The sequence below is a fragment of the Lycorma delicatula genome, chromosome 3 (genome assembly GCF_047948215.1).
Source record: "Lycorma delicatula isolate Av1 chromosome 3, ASM4794821v1, whole genome shotgun sequence".
NCBI classification, from domain to species: Eukaryota; Metazoa; Arthropoda; class Insecta; order Hemiptera; family Fulgoridae; genus Lycorma; species Lycorma delicatula.
Genome location: NC_134457.1, coordinates 76,797,145 through 76,818,191, shown reverse-complemented (window position 1 = coordinate 76,818,191; position 21,047 = coordinate 76,797,145). Strand labels below are relative to the sequence as shown.

Genomic DNA, 21,047 nt, shown 5'->3' with positions numbered 1-21,047 from the left:
GTGTTATAAGATAAAGGCAATTACTGAACTCTGTCGTAACATAAAAAAAACATGAATAGTGTGACTTTTTTCAACTGGTACCTCATTTTGATTGATGGATGATGGAGGGGGAAATGGTGAGGAAGGGGATTTGGAGTGTCGTTGTGAGAGGGGACTGCATCTGCTACAAGCACGTGACGCCACTTGAACATGATGTGACCACAATGCCTTCATCTCAGCCACCTCAGCATCTTCCTCCGTGGCAGCGGCAGGCTATATATATAATAACAACTAATTGTACAAACCAATTTATTACTGAACTAACACACATAACTTACCCATTTTCAATTCTTTCTATGCAACCCTTCTGAAATATTTAATCGAAAGCTAAATAACATTTCTATGAAGATTCTAAATTAAATTTAAGCAAGCACTATCTGCTAATTAATACAAATATTTTCTTGTATAGAGGGAAGAATCAATGACTTTACTGACAACCAAAAGTTTGGGGAAAACAAAATATATTTTTAATGAAAAAAAAGAGAAAAGTTTTTTATGTTCATATCAAACAAAAACTGGAATGAACACATTCGCTGTCATTAGAGACAGGCATTGGTAATGATTACTTGTGGATATGTCTAAACTGTTCTAATAAACACTTCCACAATGTTTAAAGTATTGCTTGAACTGTCTATAAGATTATTGTTATTTTTTTAAAGAATTAATTACTTAAATAAATCAGTACTTAACTGACAATAAAATTATATTAATATACTCACAACTTCAATAATAATTATATTTAATTATACTTATTAAATAGTTATACTTAATAATCAGCTGTAAATGAATTTAAATGAAATAATTTTATCAAATCATTTAAAAGAACTGTTTATGAAATAATAACCTTATTGCAGTAATTCAGAATTCAATATAATAGTAATATAATAAAAAAAAAAAAATACAATGCCCACATGCAAACACCCAGAAATTAAGTTATAACAAAGACTCTATAACAACAATATTGGTAAATGAAATAGCTGTTTTCATTAATTGATAAAAACATAATTATTTCATATATACCACTGCTAGCTCACTGGGCTGGTCTAATGATTAACTAACTATTAATCACAGTTATATAATAAAACAAGAAGTTTTTACACATTTTTTATTCTACATTTTTTCTATATATTTTTTTATGTTTGTTTCAAATCTTATATTTACTGACAAGAAAAATGATAAAAAAATGTTTTGTTTAATGTTAAGAAAAATCATTAAATATGAAGTAGTATATGCATGTAATAGATAAACATCTTTGTTTAAACAATTTTGCAATTACTCACTATCAAAATGAACATGCTTTTAGTTCAACTAATGAAGGAGCTGTATAATAGGTCTAAAAATAAAATCGGGGAGTTCAATTCCTAATTGCCGATCTTAATGGCATAGTGGTAGCATCTCTGGATCTTTCTTTCAAGGTTTCTAGGTTCAAATCCTGGTCAGCATGGCATTTTTCATATGCTACTAAATTCCATTTACATATTCCCACATAGAACAGAGAACATATCTGAATGAGTTTGACTTAGTTTCATTTTTCAATAGCAATATTTTCATCTTTAGCAATTGAAATTATGATTCTATTTTTTAATAATTCAAGATAAACCACCATTAGTTTAATTCTTTTTTTTAAAAAATCATTTTATTTTTTAAAAGAAATATTATTATTTTCTAATAATGACATTGATGATGTTGATCATGCATCTATTGTTTAACACATTATGGATATTCAAAAAATTAATGAAATTAAAATTACAAATCTGAGGAAATATTTCAACATTTATGTCAACAAAATGGAAAAACCTCAAAAAATTAATTGCATTAAAGATATCACTTAGTATCTACCATCATAAGTACTTTTTCTAGGGAAGAGATACACTAGTGTCAATGCTATTAGTTTTATTTGTGATATATTTTTATACAGCTCATTTTAATAATGTTAAATTCTTTCACTGTGCAATAAATTAAATAATATATCCTAATGACTAAACGCTTAACAATACCAAGTAAAGAACACAAAAAATTTAATAAATAAATCATCATAGTTGTATTATACAAATACACAATATGAAAAGTATCAGTATTCTATTGCAAATTTATGTAGACACTAGAAGGGTGAACAGACAGGCTTTATGTATTATAAGTAGGAAGGAATTGTAATTAGAAAGACAGCACTGAAATGTAGGCTTTAGGACTACTAACTATAATTTTTAATATATTAACATGATTAAAATCTAAATCTAAAATGAAAATAAGATTATGTTTTAACAAAGAAATCAGAATGTTATTAAAGAACTAAATGCATCATCAATCATCAAAAAAAAAAAAAAAGATTAGAGTAAATCCTTATTTATCAAGAAAAACCATTAATGAAGGAAAACATTTTTTATACAAAAAAAAAAAAAACGAAAAGAAAAGATGTCTTAATTATAATTAAGTAAATGTCTGCAAATTGTAATTGTATAATTAAGACATTTTCATAATTATACAGATTTTCATAATCAGAATATAGTTTTCTTATCTGAGAGCAAAATCTAAACTGACAATATCCACTTAAATTTATGAACTTGAATTCAGCATGCAAAAATATACTTTTGGGTAAACATATTTAAGAAAAAAAAAAAAAATTATAATAATAAAAGTTATTTATGAAAACAGTTTTAAAAATAAGAAATTAAAATATTAAGTAAAAAAGATTAAAAAAAAATGTAAATAACCCTTCCAATAGAGAATTTAAATTGCTACAGGACTAGATTACAAAGCTTGGACTAGACAATTAATGAAACTGCACTGCATTAATGAAGTCGAGATTGATGTGCAGTGTTAAAAAGGTATTTGATGCAATTTTTAAAAATACATACCCTTCCCATTTTTCAAAATAATGTAACTATTTTGGTGCATATTTGTTTTTCTTTTATCCATTATTTATTGTTATTTAGGGCTATTTAAATTACTGTTTGAGAGCATTTTTTCCCAATATTAATTGATATAAATTCATATTTTGAGAATATCTAGTCCATAAAAAAAATATAATATTATTTGGGTGTAAGCCTATAAGTTACTGAAGAGAGAATAAAAAAATAATAATATAAAATAAAAATAAATAAAAGATTTTTATTTTTTCCTAGTGTGTACATTGCAGCCTGTTCAACTAGTGAACAATTGGGGGAAATAGAAGGCTGTAATCTCAGTGGGGGATCCCTTTGGGTGTTTCCCATTAGAGGCGAGGCATCAAGATCGGAGTCCTGGTGGAAGTTCTCTTTTGGGAACTCCTCATTTGAGGCATGGCATGCAAAAACAAAAAGACTGAGTCCCAGCTGCCAGGATGGGGAAACTACAGTTTTATAAAAAAAAGAAAAAGAAACTAATGAACAATAAGCAACAGTCCACAGCCCAATGAGATGAGGATGATATATATGATATGCGTGATATATCTTGTACAGATTCAGGCCAACCATTCCTGAGATGTGTGGTTAATTGAACCCCAACCATCAAAGTACACTGGTATCCATTGTCTAGTATTTAAATCTGTACAAAAACAACTAAATTTTACTAAGATTTGAACATCAGAACCTTCGACTTTGAAAATCAACTGTTAAACAACTGATTTGCAATGACAAATTAAGCATTATGCCAGCCTGTGGGTTAAATAAATAACATAAATAAAAGTAATAATAAACAAGAACCAAAATACATTACTTGAAAAGGATACTGTAATAAATGGGCTCAAGAGCATTTAATATACTCTATATGTATAGAGCAGTTTTTTATGCAAGAATACAAAGTTAAAAATTAATTCAGCAGCCTTTGACTATGTAAGTTGGTTGATCATTTTGAAATTTTTCAGTTAAACTGTTGGAATATTATATGTTAATTAACTATAAACTGAATAAAGAAATTAAAAATAAAACTAGTTTAACCATTTAAGCATCTGGTAAACTGATATCAGGTTGGTGAGCCCACTTAGAATACTAAGAATGAAAATATAGTTTTTTTTTAAATATAACTTCTGCAGTAATAAGACATTTCATATAAAAATTGCATGAACTGTACAACTTTATTTTTTTTAAAACAAATTCAGGGTTTCCTATTTTAATGTTAAAATGGTAGCACTGCTTACTGCATCTCAAATTACAGAATGCAGTTGTCACAGTTAAATTGCAGAGGAATTAATACATTTTTTAATGAAAATGAAACTAATATCAATACTAAAAAACATCATTTAAAAATAAAGTGATTTAAAATAAAAGAATCTTGTCTTGATTTATCTTTCACAGAAATTTACCATTTTTAAGCAAAAATAAAACATTTGAGTTTTATTACCCAGCTTAATTTCTGTAATAACTTGAAGGTTTACTATTACGACATAAGAAAAAAGGTCTTGATATTTACCTTCTTAGTTCAGTTATTTTAAAATGTAGCAATCTTAAAATCAAGCTAATGAGTCTTAATTTATTTGAAAAAATGTATAAAAAATAAAAATAAAAATCATAAAAATAAAAAATCATAAAAAATTAAAAATCATGGTTTAGTAATGAATAAAAATATCTTGTCGTTCTATGAATTGGGTGTTGATACATGATTTCAAACTTGAGTTATTCTATGTGATCTTGTTACCTTAACATCATGTTATTGAATCCTCAATTTGTTTAAAAAATAAAGTTCTAATGATAAATTAATTATACAGTTAATTTAAATTAAAAAGAAGTTATTTCGCGTACAACTTAGATTTCAATAACAATATTATAATTCTAATTATTTAAGTCGTTCTACCAGATTGATAGTTAAGTTAAGAAGAATCTTAATGTATTAAAAATTGAATCGTGGTAAATTTTATAATTTCAAATTTAATTTACAGATAATGACTATTTCTATAACAATCTAATTCATGAATTGTCAAAGTGGTTCTACTATTATACATAGTTTTGGACTTAATTTAATTCATATAATGTAAAGAAATAAATCCAAAAACAGCCCAGTAAGTTAAAAGTAGTTAAAAAAGTAAAATGTTTTATAAGTTTATATTAATACACTGGCATATATTTAAATTTGTAATTTTAAATGTTGTCATCTGATCTGTATTGGTGATATACAGTATATTGCTAGCAGTAGAATGATGTATGTTTCATTAGTTGGGAAGGTAGTAAGATGACTAGAATCAGCAAGTAAAGTACAAAGGAATATATTATGACGTGTTTTTTCTTGTCCTTTTTTGAGTTTTTCGCCATATTTTATGAGTATACTAAATATGAATATTACTACAGGGAAATTATCTCTGAACAATTCTGACAGCTGGTATTATGTAGGTTAATGAATAGTAAATATCAACTGCTAACCATTTAGCACTGATTATTTTATAAACATCCTCAGACACAACAGTTTTACCTTGTAATACAATGACCTACTATCTGTAGTAAATCACTGATACAGTTTATATCATTATTCTGAGCCTCAGTTTCATCACGCGTTCTTGTTATCACAAGTAAATTATAAATTTGCTACGATTTTTTCCATGATGATTGGCAATGAAATTATTTAAAACAGTTACCTTTTGAAATGACTAATCAACCAATTTTAAAATAAATAGAGTTTAGCTGTTTTGTACTTAAAATAGCTAATGAATACAGGGACCAAGTGACACTTGGAATAAGGAGTCTAACCCCTACCACGTCCCAATGCCTTTCTAAGAGGACAGATGAGTTGGTAAGGGAAGGGCACTCTCTTGTCCTAGGTGGTAGAAATGTCTTCTAAAGGCAAATGAGCTAAATGGCCAATGACGTAGAATTCACAAGACAACAGGAAACCAGTGGATTAAAGATCTATGGATACCCCAAGTAACAGCAAGCATTATGGAGTCTTCGTCAGTTAAATTTTCCAGAGATAAAATAGTCTCCCATTTGGATCTCTGGTGGGGGACAACGAGAAATGCAACCTATGTCGAGCTGAAAAGGAAGGCTCAGGGTAATGGACTTTGGTGACTTGCTGCCAACCAATCATAGGATTGAATACAGTTTTTAAGTATCCAGTGTTTTTATCTTTTTAAAACTGCATGCCATTTGATCACAGAACATTGTGCAGATGAAACCGTTTGTTTTATACATTCTTTGACTATTATGTTTGGAGATTATACTGTGTGTGTAATGATTAATTTTTTAATTTTGTTTGTTTTTCTTATGGGCACATTATTTCCAGATCTTATAAATTTATGAGCTACTTTCTTAGTTAATAATAATAAACCATTTCCAATAAAACTAAAATTAGTTTATTTTAAACAATTTAATAATGACTTGAATGTTGTAAGTTTAAAAGGAATAATACAATAAACACTTGGAAGATGTCCATAGCAAAAGAATTAGTATTTGCCAACCATCTCATAGAGACAAACCACATACTAAAACTATCAATGCCGATAATAACTGTAGTATTTTTCACATCAAAAAAACAAGAACCACATCTTAACAATATACTAAATAACAATTATAATTTAAGTCTAGCAAATTTTTTGACCATGTTCCACTAAATATGTGTCTGCTTAATTAAAAAAAAAAGTTGTGTCAGTAAAAACAGCGACGCAAGGGTGTAAATAACAAGTGTGTATAAAAATATTTTGAAGTAAGTTAGTAAAGTATTATATTTTTAAGATTTGCTTTGGTTTATTGTTTCAGAAGTCATAGTTTTGAATAAGTTCTACTGCCATTGAGGACAAAACTGTAGAAATTGATTTTTTTATATGATTAAATAAGCTTTTATGGTAATAAATTCCTAATGATAATAAATATGACTATGATCTAAGACTGTATAACATACATGACTCAAATTTGATTAAAAAAGACCAAAGATGTCAGTATTATCGATACTTTCTTTTTTGAGCAATCTATCATTGTCTGTTATCTATTTTGAGGAACGTAAACTAGTAACTATAGTTCCATTTTTAGTGATTCTGTAATAATCTAGTATAATTCTCATCTATAGTATAGAAATTCATTGAGGATGATATTAAGTATGATGTAGGTTATTTTTATAATATTTAGTTATGTTTAGATTGTGTCGTTGATTAAATTGTGTAGTACTATTTAATTTTGTGTTTGGTATACCAGTGCATTTATGTGTATCCTGTTGCAAGTGCTTAGCTAAGATAAATCAAGTGTTATGTTGCCAGTGTTTGATGTATTCAATATAATGCATGTTAAGATTATATGGATAAAAAAAAGATGTTAAAAAATTAAGTTCTGTTAACAAAACTTTTATTTTCCAAAAATATTTTTGTCTAAAAAAGACTTGCTTATATAATTATTATAACCCCTCCATATTTTTTTTTAATTAAGGAAAAATATTTATTAATTCTTTAAAATTACAAATTTTGAAAATAAAAGTGTTCTTACATCATCTGATGTAATTCATTTATTACCATAATTCATTATTATTAAAGAAACTACTTACTGTTATATTTTATGAATACTTAGCCCAACCTATTATATAACCTATTATACTATTATATAACCTGGATAAATTCACTAGTCCTGAAAGGTTATATAATATAAATCTTATTGATGTTATTCAATATATATATATATATATATTGTTTTTATTGTTAATATATTTATTATTTAATGTAACCTCTTTCTATAATTACATTATTTGGAACACTTTAAAAAGTTCACTCCTAATTATAAATAAGACTAACTGCATGTAAAAAAAATATATAAAAAATATCAATAAGTCATTCAAAAGCAGAATTATAAAATTAAAAAATGAGAATAAATAAATATGACATAATATATTTTAAATACCTCTTTTTTAGATTTAAGCTCTTCTGAATTAAAGCTGTTTAGTAACAAAGCCAAGAACAAGTTAAGTACCATAAAATTTCCCATCACCAGAGCAGGAAGGAAGATTGCAAAACATGTACCAGGGCCCTAAAAAGAATCAGCAAACTATAATACTATTATACTAATTGTTATAGCGGAGTGAATTTTATGTTTATAAGAATTATAAGCACAATCCCTCCATCCATTTAGTAAAAAAAATGTTACTGAACTCTATTATTTAATATTTCAACCTAAATGGTGGAATTTTTTACCTTTCTTCTTTAAAATTAAATATTTCAGAAAAATCTACTAATAAAACACATTTAAAAATAATATCATTTATTAGTTGGGTTTCTGGGTTGAATTGTCTTTTTGTAAGCTGTATAACAGTTGAATTTTGGTGGTATTGGTATGCTGATATTCAGCTGAATATTTGGCTCTACAATAATAAAAAAAGCAACAGGATATTAAAAAAAAAATTCCTTTCGGCACGCCAGAAGGTGGAGGTAGATTTCACCGGTGCTACCTGAGATAAAAAAGATCTCCACCTTAAAATTAATAAAAACTTCAAACTTACTCAATACAACAATGATTGCATGTGAAGAAAAGTTTCACATGTTTAGCATACGACAAGCTCCGTCTTCTTACAATTCCAGAAATATTTTGGTCATCCTGTGCCCTAAGGGTAGGTCATATCAAAAATTGTTTCAGACAAAAGTTTTATGTATTGTTTAGGGGACTAACGACCACTTTAAAAAGATCCAATACTTTGCCTATTAAGGAAGGTATAATTTTTTTGGCTTCAAAACCCCATTCTTTTCTTCCTCTGGGCCAATGGTTGGTGATATCAAAAAACGTTATTTACATAAGTTTTAGGCCCACATCCAAAAAAACAATAGGAACTTTTTTAAATGAATTCCATATTTTACTTAATAAGAAAGTTATATCGATATTTTGTTCTTTCAAAAAAGCCCCCATTGTCACAGTCATGTCCGATTTTGGCCGTTAAAGAACTCAACCGAGATTTTGGGATGAGTTATTTTTAAGGAACAATTTGAAAGTGACTGGCGCAAAGTTACAGCAGTTATCATGTTCAGAAGAAAATGATATATATATATATATAAACCTTTGAGCTGATGGTGGTTTTGGGGTCTGAGGGATGTGAAACACGAAGATATGTCAAAATTTTCCGGAAGCCGAAACATGGTACCCATTACAATAGGTAGCTTTCTTATGAAATCTACCTAACAGGAACTTTGATCTTCATTATTTCACATATAAGCTTGATATGGGATGCTTGTTATTCTTGAAGATGGCTATAGGATTTTTGGTAGTAACTTGTGATTTATATGTATGCATGACTGCCTATAATGGTATGGTTACTGCAATTAGCATATTTGCTAAGCATATATACTCTTCACAGAAATTTATTTTTTACACTATTATTTTTTACAGAGTAATTATATTTCAATTATCATATACATATATTTCCCTCCTACACTAACACTAATATAATAATATATTGTTCACCTAAGGTTGTAGAGATGTTCAGTTTTTATAAATTATTAAAAATCTAAACAATCCTTTTGTTTTGTTATTCCTTTTCTTGAAGTCATTTCTGTTTCAATATTTTCTGTATCCTTCTTTTTGAGTTTGGCTGATGGAGGACCACACAAAGTGGCAATTTACATTCATTTCATTTACTTTTGAGTGTTTTCTTTCCTGATCATCCAATATTTCTTCATTCTTTCATTTTGTTTTTGTCTTCATTCTTTGGACAAGACAAAAGCTTGGCTTATTATTTTTGCTTCTCTTAGAAACCTTTGCAATCTTGTACCAGTATTCTGAATGTTAGTCTATCTTGTACTATTTCTTCAGGTGCTTTAATTTCTTTTAAGTCTTTTTGAACTACTGAGATCCATTGATTTCTATTATTTAGGTTGTAATTGTGGTTTTTATATTCTAATTAACCTTGATCATTTTTCAAGCCTGACAGAGCTGAATCTTAACATTAATTCACCAATTATAAAATTTGCACTTATCATTGTTTCCCCTTTAATAGATTTTTGAATTATAGTATCCATGTGACACTTTCAAATCCTAGGTTACACCATGGATGCCAGAAAAGAATGGATGTGGCACAGAAAAATTATCAACATATGGAAACAATTTTTTAAATATAGATAAATTACAAAGTTGGAGTACAAAAATTAGTCTTAAAAAATTATATTATTTAGTGTGACAATAATCTATTAACTAGAAAGAACACAAAAATCCTTATGTTTTAATAATAGAATAAAAACTAAAATAGGTTGTAAATAATAATAACAATACCTCTAATTTTTCAGCACGCATACAATCCCACAATGGTTCAATCCATTCTCCACATAATATTCTAAAGATCATCATGAAGGAATGGAAAAAATCAGAAAAATTCCACCTACAACAGAAATCAAGAATTTGGAATTCATGAAATAAAAAAAAAAAAAAAATATTCAAATGTTGAATAAATCAACATAAAATGGTAAAAGTAAACATACTGTTACCTTTTCTACTGTTTGGAATATCTTTTTAATGATATACCTAACGTATTTAAAAAGTTTTTGAACTTAAGATTCTCAATTTCCAAATATAACATTTTTTTATTGAATACAGGACAAAATGTGATGACACTTTAAAGCAATAAAATTATACACAACTCTATTTTAAATTAATGGAAATTGTTCTTCCAGGGCAATTAGGAGCTTAATTTGGATCTTATTCGTCAGTGGAGTTATCAGTAGCACTGACACTCCACTAAAGAATGAACTACGTAATTAGCTTTGAAACATATTCTAGAAGAATATGTGCATGTAATTTGAAAGTGAAACTTTATTAATAGAATTATTTTCAAGTTATTAAATGTAAAATACAAGAATGATTGAGGATAACAACATAAAAAAAAATGTTGTTTTGTATTTACTTTCATCAGTATAAGAAAATTTGAATAAAATGTTAAACAAAAATATAAAAATAAAAATCACTCACTTTCAAAATATATGGAAATATTTTAATAGAATATATTTTCAGAGTTATTAAGGAACTCCTTTGCCAATAATTGTGTTAAAAAATTATTAAAAATATTAGAATGCTTACTTCAATATAAACTGTAGATAGCAAGTGGTCAGTAAATTAATAATATTCTAACAGTGTCTTTAATTTTTTTTAGAAATATGATTAGTTGGAATACTGATAAATTTTCAATGATTATCTAATTTATGATAACTAGATGTAAAATAATGACTAATTTTAAAGAAATTTCTTTGCATTAAAACATTTTGTAAAAAATATTAACTTCTTTATTTAAAAACTCATCAAAAAATAAATTTCAAGATAATGTATTTATGATTGAAAATAAACCCACCAGTTCACACTAGTAAAATAAATGAAGTAAGTTTAAGAAAGTATTTGTAAAATACAGGAAAAACAGATTATTAGTAGTAATGAAAATCATAAACTGCAATGGAACACATTCTCCTGTCTGGGTAGAAGGATATGTTAGGAGGAATATGGATAACTGATAATGGATATGAAGAATATAACTATAGAATACAGATATGAAGTATATGGATAACTATCTTATTGGTTAACTCATTAATATCTTCCTCAGCCTACACTTAAGACTATGGCCCAATTAGCCACAGTTACCCCAATTACATTTTCACAATAAATCATTATTTAGTTATGGAATTTACTATGAGTTATCAAAAAATTGGTATACAACTGTTCTATAAAAGATATAAAAACCACCACAATGTAGAGAAATTTAAAGAAAATATAGAATATTATAGGATATATAGGATTATAGGTGAGCAGGAGTATTTATATATTCCTATATAAATACTGTACAATAAATATGCAGATACAATTTATATACTATGACAACTCTAATGAACCCTTATCAGAGAAGGTAGCAATACTTTTACACAATACTTTTACATTTCTCTTTGATAACATATACTAAATAAAGCAAAAAAAAAATAAAAATTTGTAAGTAAAGTAAATTAAGTAACAATGAAGATAAAATAATTATCTTCAGTAATTATATTGATCATTATATGATAATTATAATTATATCAATCAGTAAAAGTGTAATTATACTGATAATTATAAAGTATAATTTTTATTAATTTATAACTGACCTTGGGACAGGATCAGGGTCAAATTTTTCTGGTGTGTAGTCCTTTGAAAAAAGCTGCATTCCAATAACGGCAAATATATAGATGACAATCACTAGAACAAATGTCAGATTACCTAGCGCACCTATTGTAGAAATGATGATACTTAAAAGTACTTTCATTGTTGTCCATGACTGTGCTAATTTCAGCACTCGCAACTGTAAAATAACAATTAAATTTAGGAATTAATTTATACATTATAATGATCAGCTTAAATAAATTTGGATAGGGAATAATTTCATAATTATAAATTAATTACAAAATAACTTTTCCTAACAGGAAAAAAAGATAAAGTCACCAAGTAAGTGATTTTAAATATAAAAAGTTAGAATGCAGAAACATATAGCTACTGTTAACATTTAATGTACTTGAACAAACGTTGAACCAAGTTCTTATTTAAGATTGATGATCCAAGCCTATCACAGGACCTTCAGAAGTCAAAAGTAGGTAGAGTCAATATATCTCATAGGTTGAGAAGCAATCAGAGAAGCTGGTGGATGAACATTTTGCATCACCTGATTAATCTTCATCTGACACTATGTCTCATTTATCAAAACATAAGAAAATGACAAAGTAATTTGCATTCACAAGTAATTTGTCAAACACAAAGTTTATCAAAAACAATGCTGATAATAGCCATAAAGAGCCAATATATCACAATGGACAATAATTACATCTGACAAACATGAACTATTTAATTAATTATTTACTAACAGGCATACAGTTTAACTTTTGGAGAACTTCTCTATGTCCAACTCCTTTTAATATATAAGTATATTTAAATTATCTTCTAGATACTACAAAAATCTCTGAACTTCAGATTGATTTTCTTGTTATCTGATCTTCTGAATCTAAAACAAATACTATTATCTTTACTAATCATATGCAGGAAGGGTAAATGATTACAGTCTTTTAGTAATTATAAACTGATGACAATTGATTTAGGAATAGACTACCAGTACTTTACTTGGATTAAGAACTAAAATAATATTGCTGTCTCACCAATAACAAACTAATTATGAGAGCATAATCTGATGAATCACAATATTAAATGCAATTAAATGTTAGCTTTGATAATAAGCTCAAATATAATAATTATTCAAGTAACTCAAATGAAGAAGCCATTCATAGATTCAGATCCTTAAAACTTACAGATCATAATCTTGACCACTTATTGCAGGTTGATTACTGTCAGACAAGAGAGAAAACTGCAGCAAGAATGGAGAGCAGTTTCTCAGACACATTGACCACCTCTATGAAGATTTTGATGGCATTATATTTTAATAAGCTTTTATAGTTATACCTTATTTAAGCTAATGATTATTATTATTATTATAATACCTCCCAAAAAAAAAATCAGAATTTTGTTATCTAAATTCACATTTCATACCTTAATTCTTGAATAAAAGTGAATTTAGGTGAAATATTGGTAGCACTATAACATAAAAGTAATAAAAGTAGTTGAACACAATTTTATCTCAAAAACAAGTAAAGTAGGAGATTGTTGGATGAAATATAAATAAGCAAATGTAATTTTGATTTTTAATTTATGGGTGGTGCAGAATTTTAATCCTGTATTCTCAAGAAAAGAAAAATCATGAAAAATGTAATGATTTCATTACATTATAGGTTGTTGTCATCATTTCACAAAAGTTTTCCCTCATCACATTATCACTTTTATCAATCCTGAATTCACAAAGTTCATATCTATTTTCTATGTTCCTATTTTCCTTTGTTGTACTTGATTACTTTAATATTTTGAGAGTGAAAAAAAATAGTAAGTGTAAATTAAAGAATTGGTGAAATTTCTTTATTAAGACTTACAAAAGCTTTAAAAGATTCTAAAATACTGATTAATTTATGTGTTAGAAGATTTAAAAACTTTTATTAAGGTTTGTTTTCCAGTCAATTTAGTTTTCAAATTCTGAAATTATTTTCTTCAATTTATTATTTTATTTGACATATTGAGCATATTTTTTTCATTTTTAAATGAAAGAAATGTAAAAAAAAATGTCATATCTAAAAAAGGAATTGTGTATTGAAATATTTCTTTGTATAGTGAACTTCTGTAGGAAACTAAACTGATAATGTACAAATATTTTAATCTTAAATTAATCATTTTCTTAAGAAAACATAATAATGAAACAATTGCAATCATAACAAAAGGTATGTTATATAGTGTATGGACAGAAACTAAATATTGGTCAGACATTTGTTAGATAACAATGGGCATGCACATTGAAATTAATTTATTGATTATGCAACAAAACTATTTGAAATGGAAAATTTGAAAAATAAAGCAATGTGATTGTTAGTACTTTGGTTTTTTAATTTAATTTATGCCTTAAATCCCACCCATTCTTTTATGATAACCCATTCATGAGTTATCTCTGTTCTAGAAGGGCTATTTTGTTTGATTCTTAAAAAATAAAAGATAATATTATTTTTTTTAAAAGCAATTCTTTTGATGACCATACTTCTCTGTACCAATACAAATTAATTTATATTTAATAGATCAATCCCAAGTACAGAACAACTGAAATAGGATGACACCTTATTTCATTACATAACAGAAACACTTTCCGCGAATTTGATTCACATCATCAGCTGATACATTATATATATATATCTATCTATCTATCTATCTATCTATCTATATATATATGTATATTACAAAACCATCAAAAACTTGTAATCCATGATCACATACCACCCAATCATTTATAATTTTATGTTAAAAATATTTTGAAACTAATTACATTTTTTTTTAATTTTTAAATTAAATTTAACTTATCGTATTTTTAAAACCATACAAATAATTAAAACCTTTTATTAAACTAAAAATCTAAAATTATAATCCCAATAAGAGATAAAAACATAAAATATAAAAAATTGTTTAAAATTACAAGCATCAATTAATTAAAATTAACCAAATCAAAATTAAAATGTAAAAATGTAATCAAAACAAAGATAAAAATAAAATAATTAAAAATTTAAATTTTTAAAATAAAAACAAAAATTTAAGCAAAGCAAAATCATGTGCTAGCCATTTCATTAATTTTACTTTACTACCTTATAAAGATCCATTACTCAAAACTATTACATAAACAGATATTGGTACTATCTACTGCAGCCTGTAAAATACTGTCATCCTTGTATTCTGACTGAAGGTTAAACATATTAAATTTATTGTTATACTTATATATATATATAATACCTTTCTAAAATGTCAAAACCCTTATTATTCCTATCCATGTTGCATTTTTTAATTTCTAATATTTTTAAGTTTGTCTGAATATCTGATACTGTGTGTTTATTTTTAATCAAAATGATCTGATAAAAACAACCCCTTGCTGAAAAAGGCTGAGTCCCGACAGGGTTGCCCCTTCCGGGGTGTCTTTGTTAGAGGCATTGGTGTAAAGAATCCCAGCTTCTGAGGTAGGGCCCAAGAATGAGATAGTCGGGCCTGGTTACTTTACTCTGGGAGTTAGAGGCAGGCATGGAGAAAAGATCCAACTGGTGAGCCGACCTGTCATGCCAGATGTAGCCAGTAGGCAGGGAGGCCTGTTTGATTATATAGACACTCCTATGTGCTGTGTTATACTAATTGCAAAGATCCAGCCCAGGGATGATAAAAAAAAAAAATGATCTGATACATTCAAAAAATCCAGTTTACCTTTTTTATAACTTCTAAAATGTTTCATGAATCTGGTTTTAAAGGATCTAGTGGTCTTACCAATATAAATATGGTCACAATCATTACATATAATTTTGTAAATACCATTCAAATTATTACATAATAAAACATTTAATGAGTAATATATGTAATAATACTTCTTATGTATACAATTTTGTATGGTTTTAAATTATAAGTTAAATTAAAAAATTTTTTTTAATTTAATTAATTTAAAAATATTTTTATTATAAAATTATAAGTGAATGGGCAGTGTGTTGTCTTGGATTACAAGTTTTTGATGGTTTTGTAAAATATATATATATATGTATCTATGCAGCTGATGATGTGAATCAATTCGCGAATGCTCTTCTGTTATGTAGAAATAAGGTAAGTCATTCTATTTCAATTGTTGTGTACTTAGGGTTGATCTATTAAATATAAAATAAAAGATAATATATCTGGATTTGAATATATAATTTTAATTAATAAAAATAAAAAAAAAATATTAAATAAAGAAATCTATTTTAATTTAACTGTCATTTTGTTTCCATGTAATAAAAAAAATTGTATTAAAATTTAAATTTACATTTACATTTACATTTAAATTTACAATTTAAATTAAAATTTAAATGTCAATAATATAATTATTTTTCTATTTTACTTTTTTACACACACATATAATATATATATATATGTGTTTAAGTAAATTTCAAAAATTTGAATAAAAGATTATACTATATATAAAATTCTCATCTGCATGCCCTTTCATTATCCTACATTAAAGAGCAATATTTATCAGCAATGTTTTTTTTTTGGCAGTAGTGTTTTTCAATTTTTAGTATTTATTTATTGTTTTAAAAGAACATAGATTTCAAAATATTTAATATGGAAAAATATTGATTGTTACAATTATTAGGAAATATGATAAACAAATTTAAGTAGAAATAATATACTTACCAGTCTTAAGCCTCTTAATACAGACAGTCCATCAACCAATTCAAAGGAGAGGTCTAGAAGGCTGGCAGAGACAATAATAAGATCAAATATATTCCAGCCACAGTCAAAAAATTCTTTACTCAGCGCCATCAGTTTAAGTGTGCACTCCAGTGTAAAGATGGATGTAAAAACCTAGAAATATATTTTTAAAATATTGAAATGATTATCATAATATTTGTAATAATGCATGGTTATTTAAAATTATAATCCTTTAAACAATAAACAGAATCAAATTTGAAAAATTCAATGTATTTAATAACTTACTTCAAAATGCCTTTTGTACTTTTGAAAGTATTTTCAGTGGCTCATCGTTAGAGCCACTGAAGATGGTCGTAAGGTTAGCTGAAAACTATTTTAGGTAATTAAAAATGTTGTATTTATAAAATATATGTAGTTTGGTTTATTGTTTAGAATAACCATAGTTTAAGTAATTTTATCAACCAAAATAAACAAAGAACATAATAAAAATTTCCAATCTTAAATATATAATTCCCATTTATAATCAAATACCTTTTAATTAACTTTAAAAAAAATTAATTGATTTGAACTGTACATTACAAAATTCATCAATAATCAAATGGGTTCACTTGCTGTTGTGGATCATTCTTGTTAAAAAATGAAAACAAGAAAGGAGGTTTAACTTGGAAGCTATGAAAGGGAAATAACCAAAAGTAAAAAATATCTTTAATTCAGAATTATATTTATACTTGAGTAAAAATGACAAAACATACTACATGTCCAAACCAAGATCCAGTTTATTATAGAGTTATAAATAATGAGCTCTTCTATTTGATATATTCTGATAAGTTGTCATTTAGCAATTAAAAAAAATCCTAGACTTAAAATTGCATGTCAATTACAATACCATACATTTAGACATATCAGTTACAATGACTAACGTATTTTATAAAGCAATTTATAGGTCTTTTAAAAATATCCCATAAAAATAATATTAAAATTAATACAGTCAGATATGATTTATAAACTATTTCTGTACTCAAAATAAATAAATAAATATTTGTAGAATGATTATCATTGTTTTAATGCATTAGGTTAATAAAAATCAAAGTATAGTAACAAAGCAAATCTTATATATTTAAGTAATATAAAACTATAATATTTATGATAATAATACAATATTTATATATTGTTAAATGTTAAATATATTTTAACAGTTAACACTGTAAAACTCATTTACATCTATAAGACACCAATAATTTACTTATAAAATGGGGGGGGGGGGTGAAGTTGATCGCCAGTTCATGGTGCTCCCTCCGTAATCTAAATGATCAACAAGAGGTCCACCTTAAAATGTGCTGACTAAATTAGGATGGCTCCTTACTTCGACCAAATCAGTTCTTCTCAAAGCTCTGATAATAGCCTCCGCATTATTTATCAGAATGCAAGAGGCCTGAATGACAGTAAATTTTTTAATTCAAACGAATCATCTCCCAGGCAGATGTGGATGTATATTTTATTGTTGAAGCAGGGATTGCTACAGATACCCCAGAATATTACCTGATTAACGGTTATGCTGTGACTACACTTAAAAGATCCTGCCAAATAGCATCAGAAATCTTAGTGGGAGTATGGAGTAGCCTGATTGCAAAATGCGGTATCATACACGAGATGGAAGAAAATGAGACACTGGAGCTAGTCATGTTACACATATGGAAAAATCGGTAACACTTCACAGTGTTTAGCTTGTACAACCTTCCAGGAAATTGTCCTTCCTATGAAGCCCTGAAGAGAAACATACAATCAAATACCATTCTTGTTAGAGACTTGAACAGCCCTTCTCCAAAATGTGAATATTCAAGACTGATGACATCTAGAAAGTGCGTTGAAAAGATAATTGATAATATCCTTCTGGATGTGATGGATACACCAGCTATCTTCCTCTCATATTCAGGACAACTATCACAACCTGATTTGGTTTTTATCCACCCACACTCATCTGAAAAAACAAGGCCCTCTTGTTTGATGATGCTGGTGGATATGGTCACAGAACACTTCTAGTCATGGTGGCCACAACAAAAGTGCAATACAATGAAAACCAAGCCCCATGTTGGAACTTTAAAAAGGCAGACTGTTATAAATATAAAACTCTTACTGACTCTGTGATCGCAGCTTCTCCTGAAATAACCATTGTGGCTTTAAACTCAGCCATCCTCTGGTATGCTGGTGAGTGTATCCTCCAGGGTCAAAAAAGAAATTCAAACCTTTTTGGATTTCAAAACTTACTGATCTCAAGAAAACATGAGACAAAAGCCACTATAAGCAGATAGAACCAAGGCCAGTGAAGACGTTCACTGGCTTAGAAAGCCAGTGAAACCCTTAGAAAGGACCAAATGAAACTACAGAAGGAAATAAATAAGCACCAAGTGTTCTGCTTTTGCGAGCTTCTTGTCCACACTAAACTATTAAAAAGATGGAGTAAAAGTGCATCGATACATATCACGTCTAAATAAAGATAATATTCAGAAAGTGTAACAACCATTACATTGTGGCATGAAATCCCACAGTGATCTCAGAGATTGCTAATGCAATATGTAAGCATTATGACAATATTAGCCATGTAAAAGGAGACAAATTTGTAGCAAAAACACTTCTAAAGGATCCAAAGAATTTATGTCATGATGGGAAAACCATGGAACTTTTCAAAGCTGATTATACCATCCAGGAATTGGACAATGTTTTGTCTCTAACTAAGCCAAACAAAGCAGTGGGATCTGACGGAATATTCCCAGAACTACTAATCCACCTTGGGGAAAAAGATAAGGAAACCCTACTTAGCACTATAAACTTGACATGGCAGAGATATATTCCACAGCAATGGCAAAAGGCAGAAATTATCTCCATATTAAAAAATGGTAAAGATGCTAGTCTAGCTGAAAGCTACAGGCCTATATCCCTAACAAGTTCTTATTGTAAAGTGGCAGAGAAGATGGTTGTCAACCTTTTAAACCAGTTTATCAAAATACATGGAATCATTGACAATGCTCAAGCTGGCTTCTGCAGACATTGAAGCACTATGGACCATGTTGTTTACTTTACACAAGTCAAAGATGGATACTACAGAAAGATGTCTACAGTAGCGATTTTAGTCTACCTAAAAGCAGCATATGATACTGTCTGGTGTTCAATCACACCATGTTCAATCACAAGCTGGCCATGTACAATATCTCTGGACGCTTATTCAAATGGTTCAAGTCTTTTCTTTGCCAAAGATTAATCTGAGTGCACTACAACCACAATACTTCCAAATTCCACATTCAAAAGGAAGGTATGGCACAAGGTGCTGTTTTGAGTTGTACACCATTTACCATTATGATCAATGACATTTTAGATACAATCTGGGAAATACAAGGAGTTGAAGCCCTCCTGTACGCAAATGATCTCCTCATCTGGTTTACTAGTAGTAATGTAAATGCATTAGGAAAATACCTCAATAAGGCATTGCTGAATCTTGAAATCTGGGCAACACACAACACTATGACTATTAATACCACAAAAACTACATTCCAACTGTTCATTCTTTCCATAAAAGTACTGACAATAAGTCTGTCCTACAAGGGTCAAACACTGGAAGAAAGCAACGTTTCTACATAATTGGAAGTAATCCTGGACCGACGACTCACCTGGAAACCACATGTCGAACAATGCATAGGAAAAGCAATGTAAAGGACTCATCTACTGAAAAGGCTCACTGCTGTCAAATGGAGAGCTAACCAGGAAGTGTTAATGACAACATATAAAACATATGTTAGACATCCTGGAATACAGAAGCGAAGTGATAGTCACCACCAGCTTCACAACTGCGTATAAGATGAACCTTTCCAGAACAGTGCTCTGAGATTAGTAACTGGTGCTGCTAAATCCAATCCAGTGACAGCTATGGAAGCTCAGACAGAAATGGAGCCTCTTCATGTCTACCATGAAAAAAGAGCACTGTGCTTCTGGGAATGTTCAATAAGAGTGTATAAGCAACTGTGAGACAGTTACCATTAAGCAACAAACAGGCTCAAAACCCAAATTGCACCACTCACTGCATATAAGAACCTATATGAGAAGTATGACCTGACACCAGTAGATATAATACCACTTAAAACCTATCAAGATTCTTTCGACCACCTGCCACAAACCAAATATAACTTAAAATATCAACTGCCAAAATACACCTCTTATGAAGCAGAATTAAAACAGGGTGCGCTCCACCATTCATGAAGATTATCCAGAACAGGAATTGTTATACATTTATACAAATGGATCATCAATACCGGGAACAGAACAAACAGGAGCCACATACTCCTGCTG

The 21,047-nt window shown here is 28.1% G+C and overlaps 1 protein-coding gene across 1 annotated transcript in view; it reads right to left on the bottom strand.

Moving 5' to 3' along the window:
* NaCP60E (Na channel protein 60E) overlaps positions 1–21,047 on the bottom strand; it is a 934,708-nt gene that overhangs the window by 117,764 nt on the left and 795,897 nt on the right. The window contains exons 12-15 of the mRNA XM_075359144.1: positions 16,692–16,862; positions 12,023–12,216; positions 10,176–10,281; positions 7,824–7,949 (exon numbers count right to left, since the gene is read on the bottom strand). Coding sequence (XP_075215259.1) covers positions 7,824–7,949; positions 10,176–10,281; positions 12,023–12,216; positions 16,692–16,862 — 597 coding nt within the window. The remainder of the gene's footprint in view (positions 1–7,823; positions 7,950–10,175; positions 10,282–12,022; positions 12,217–16,691; positions 16,863–21,047) is intronic.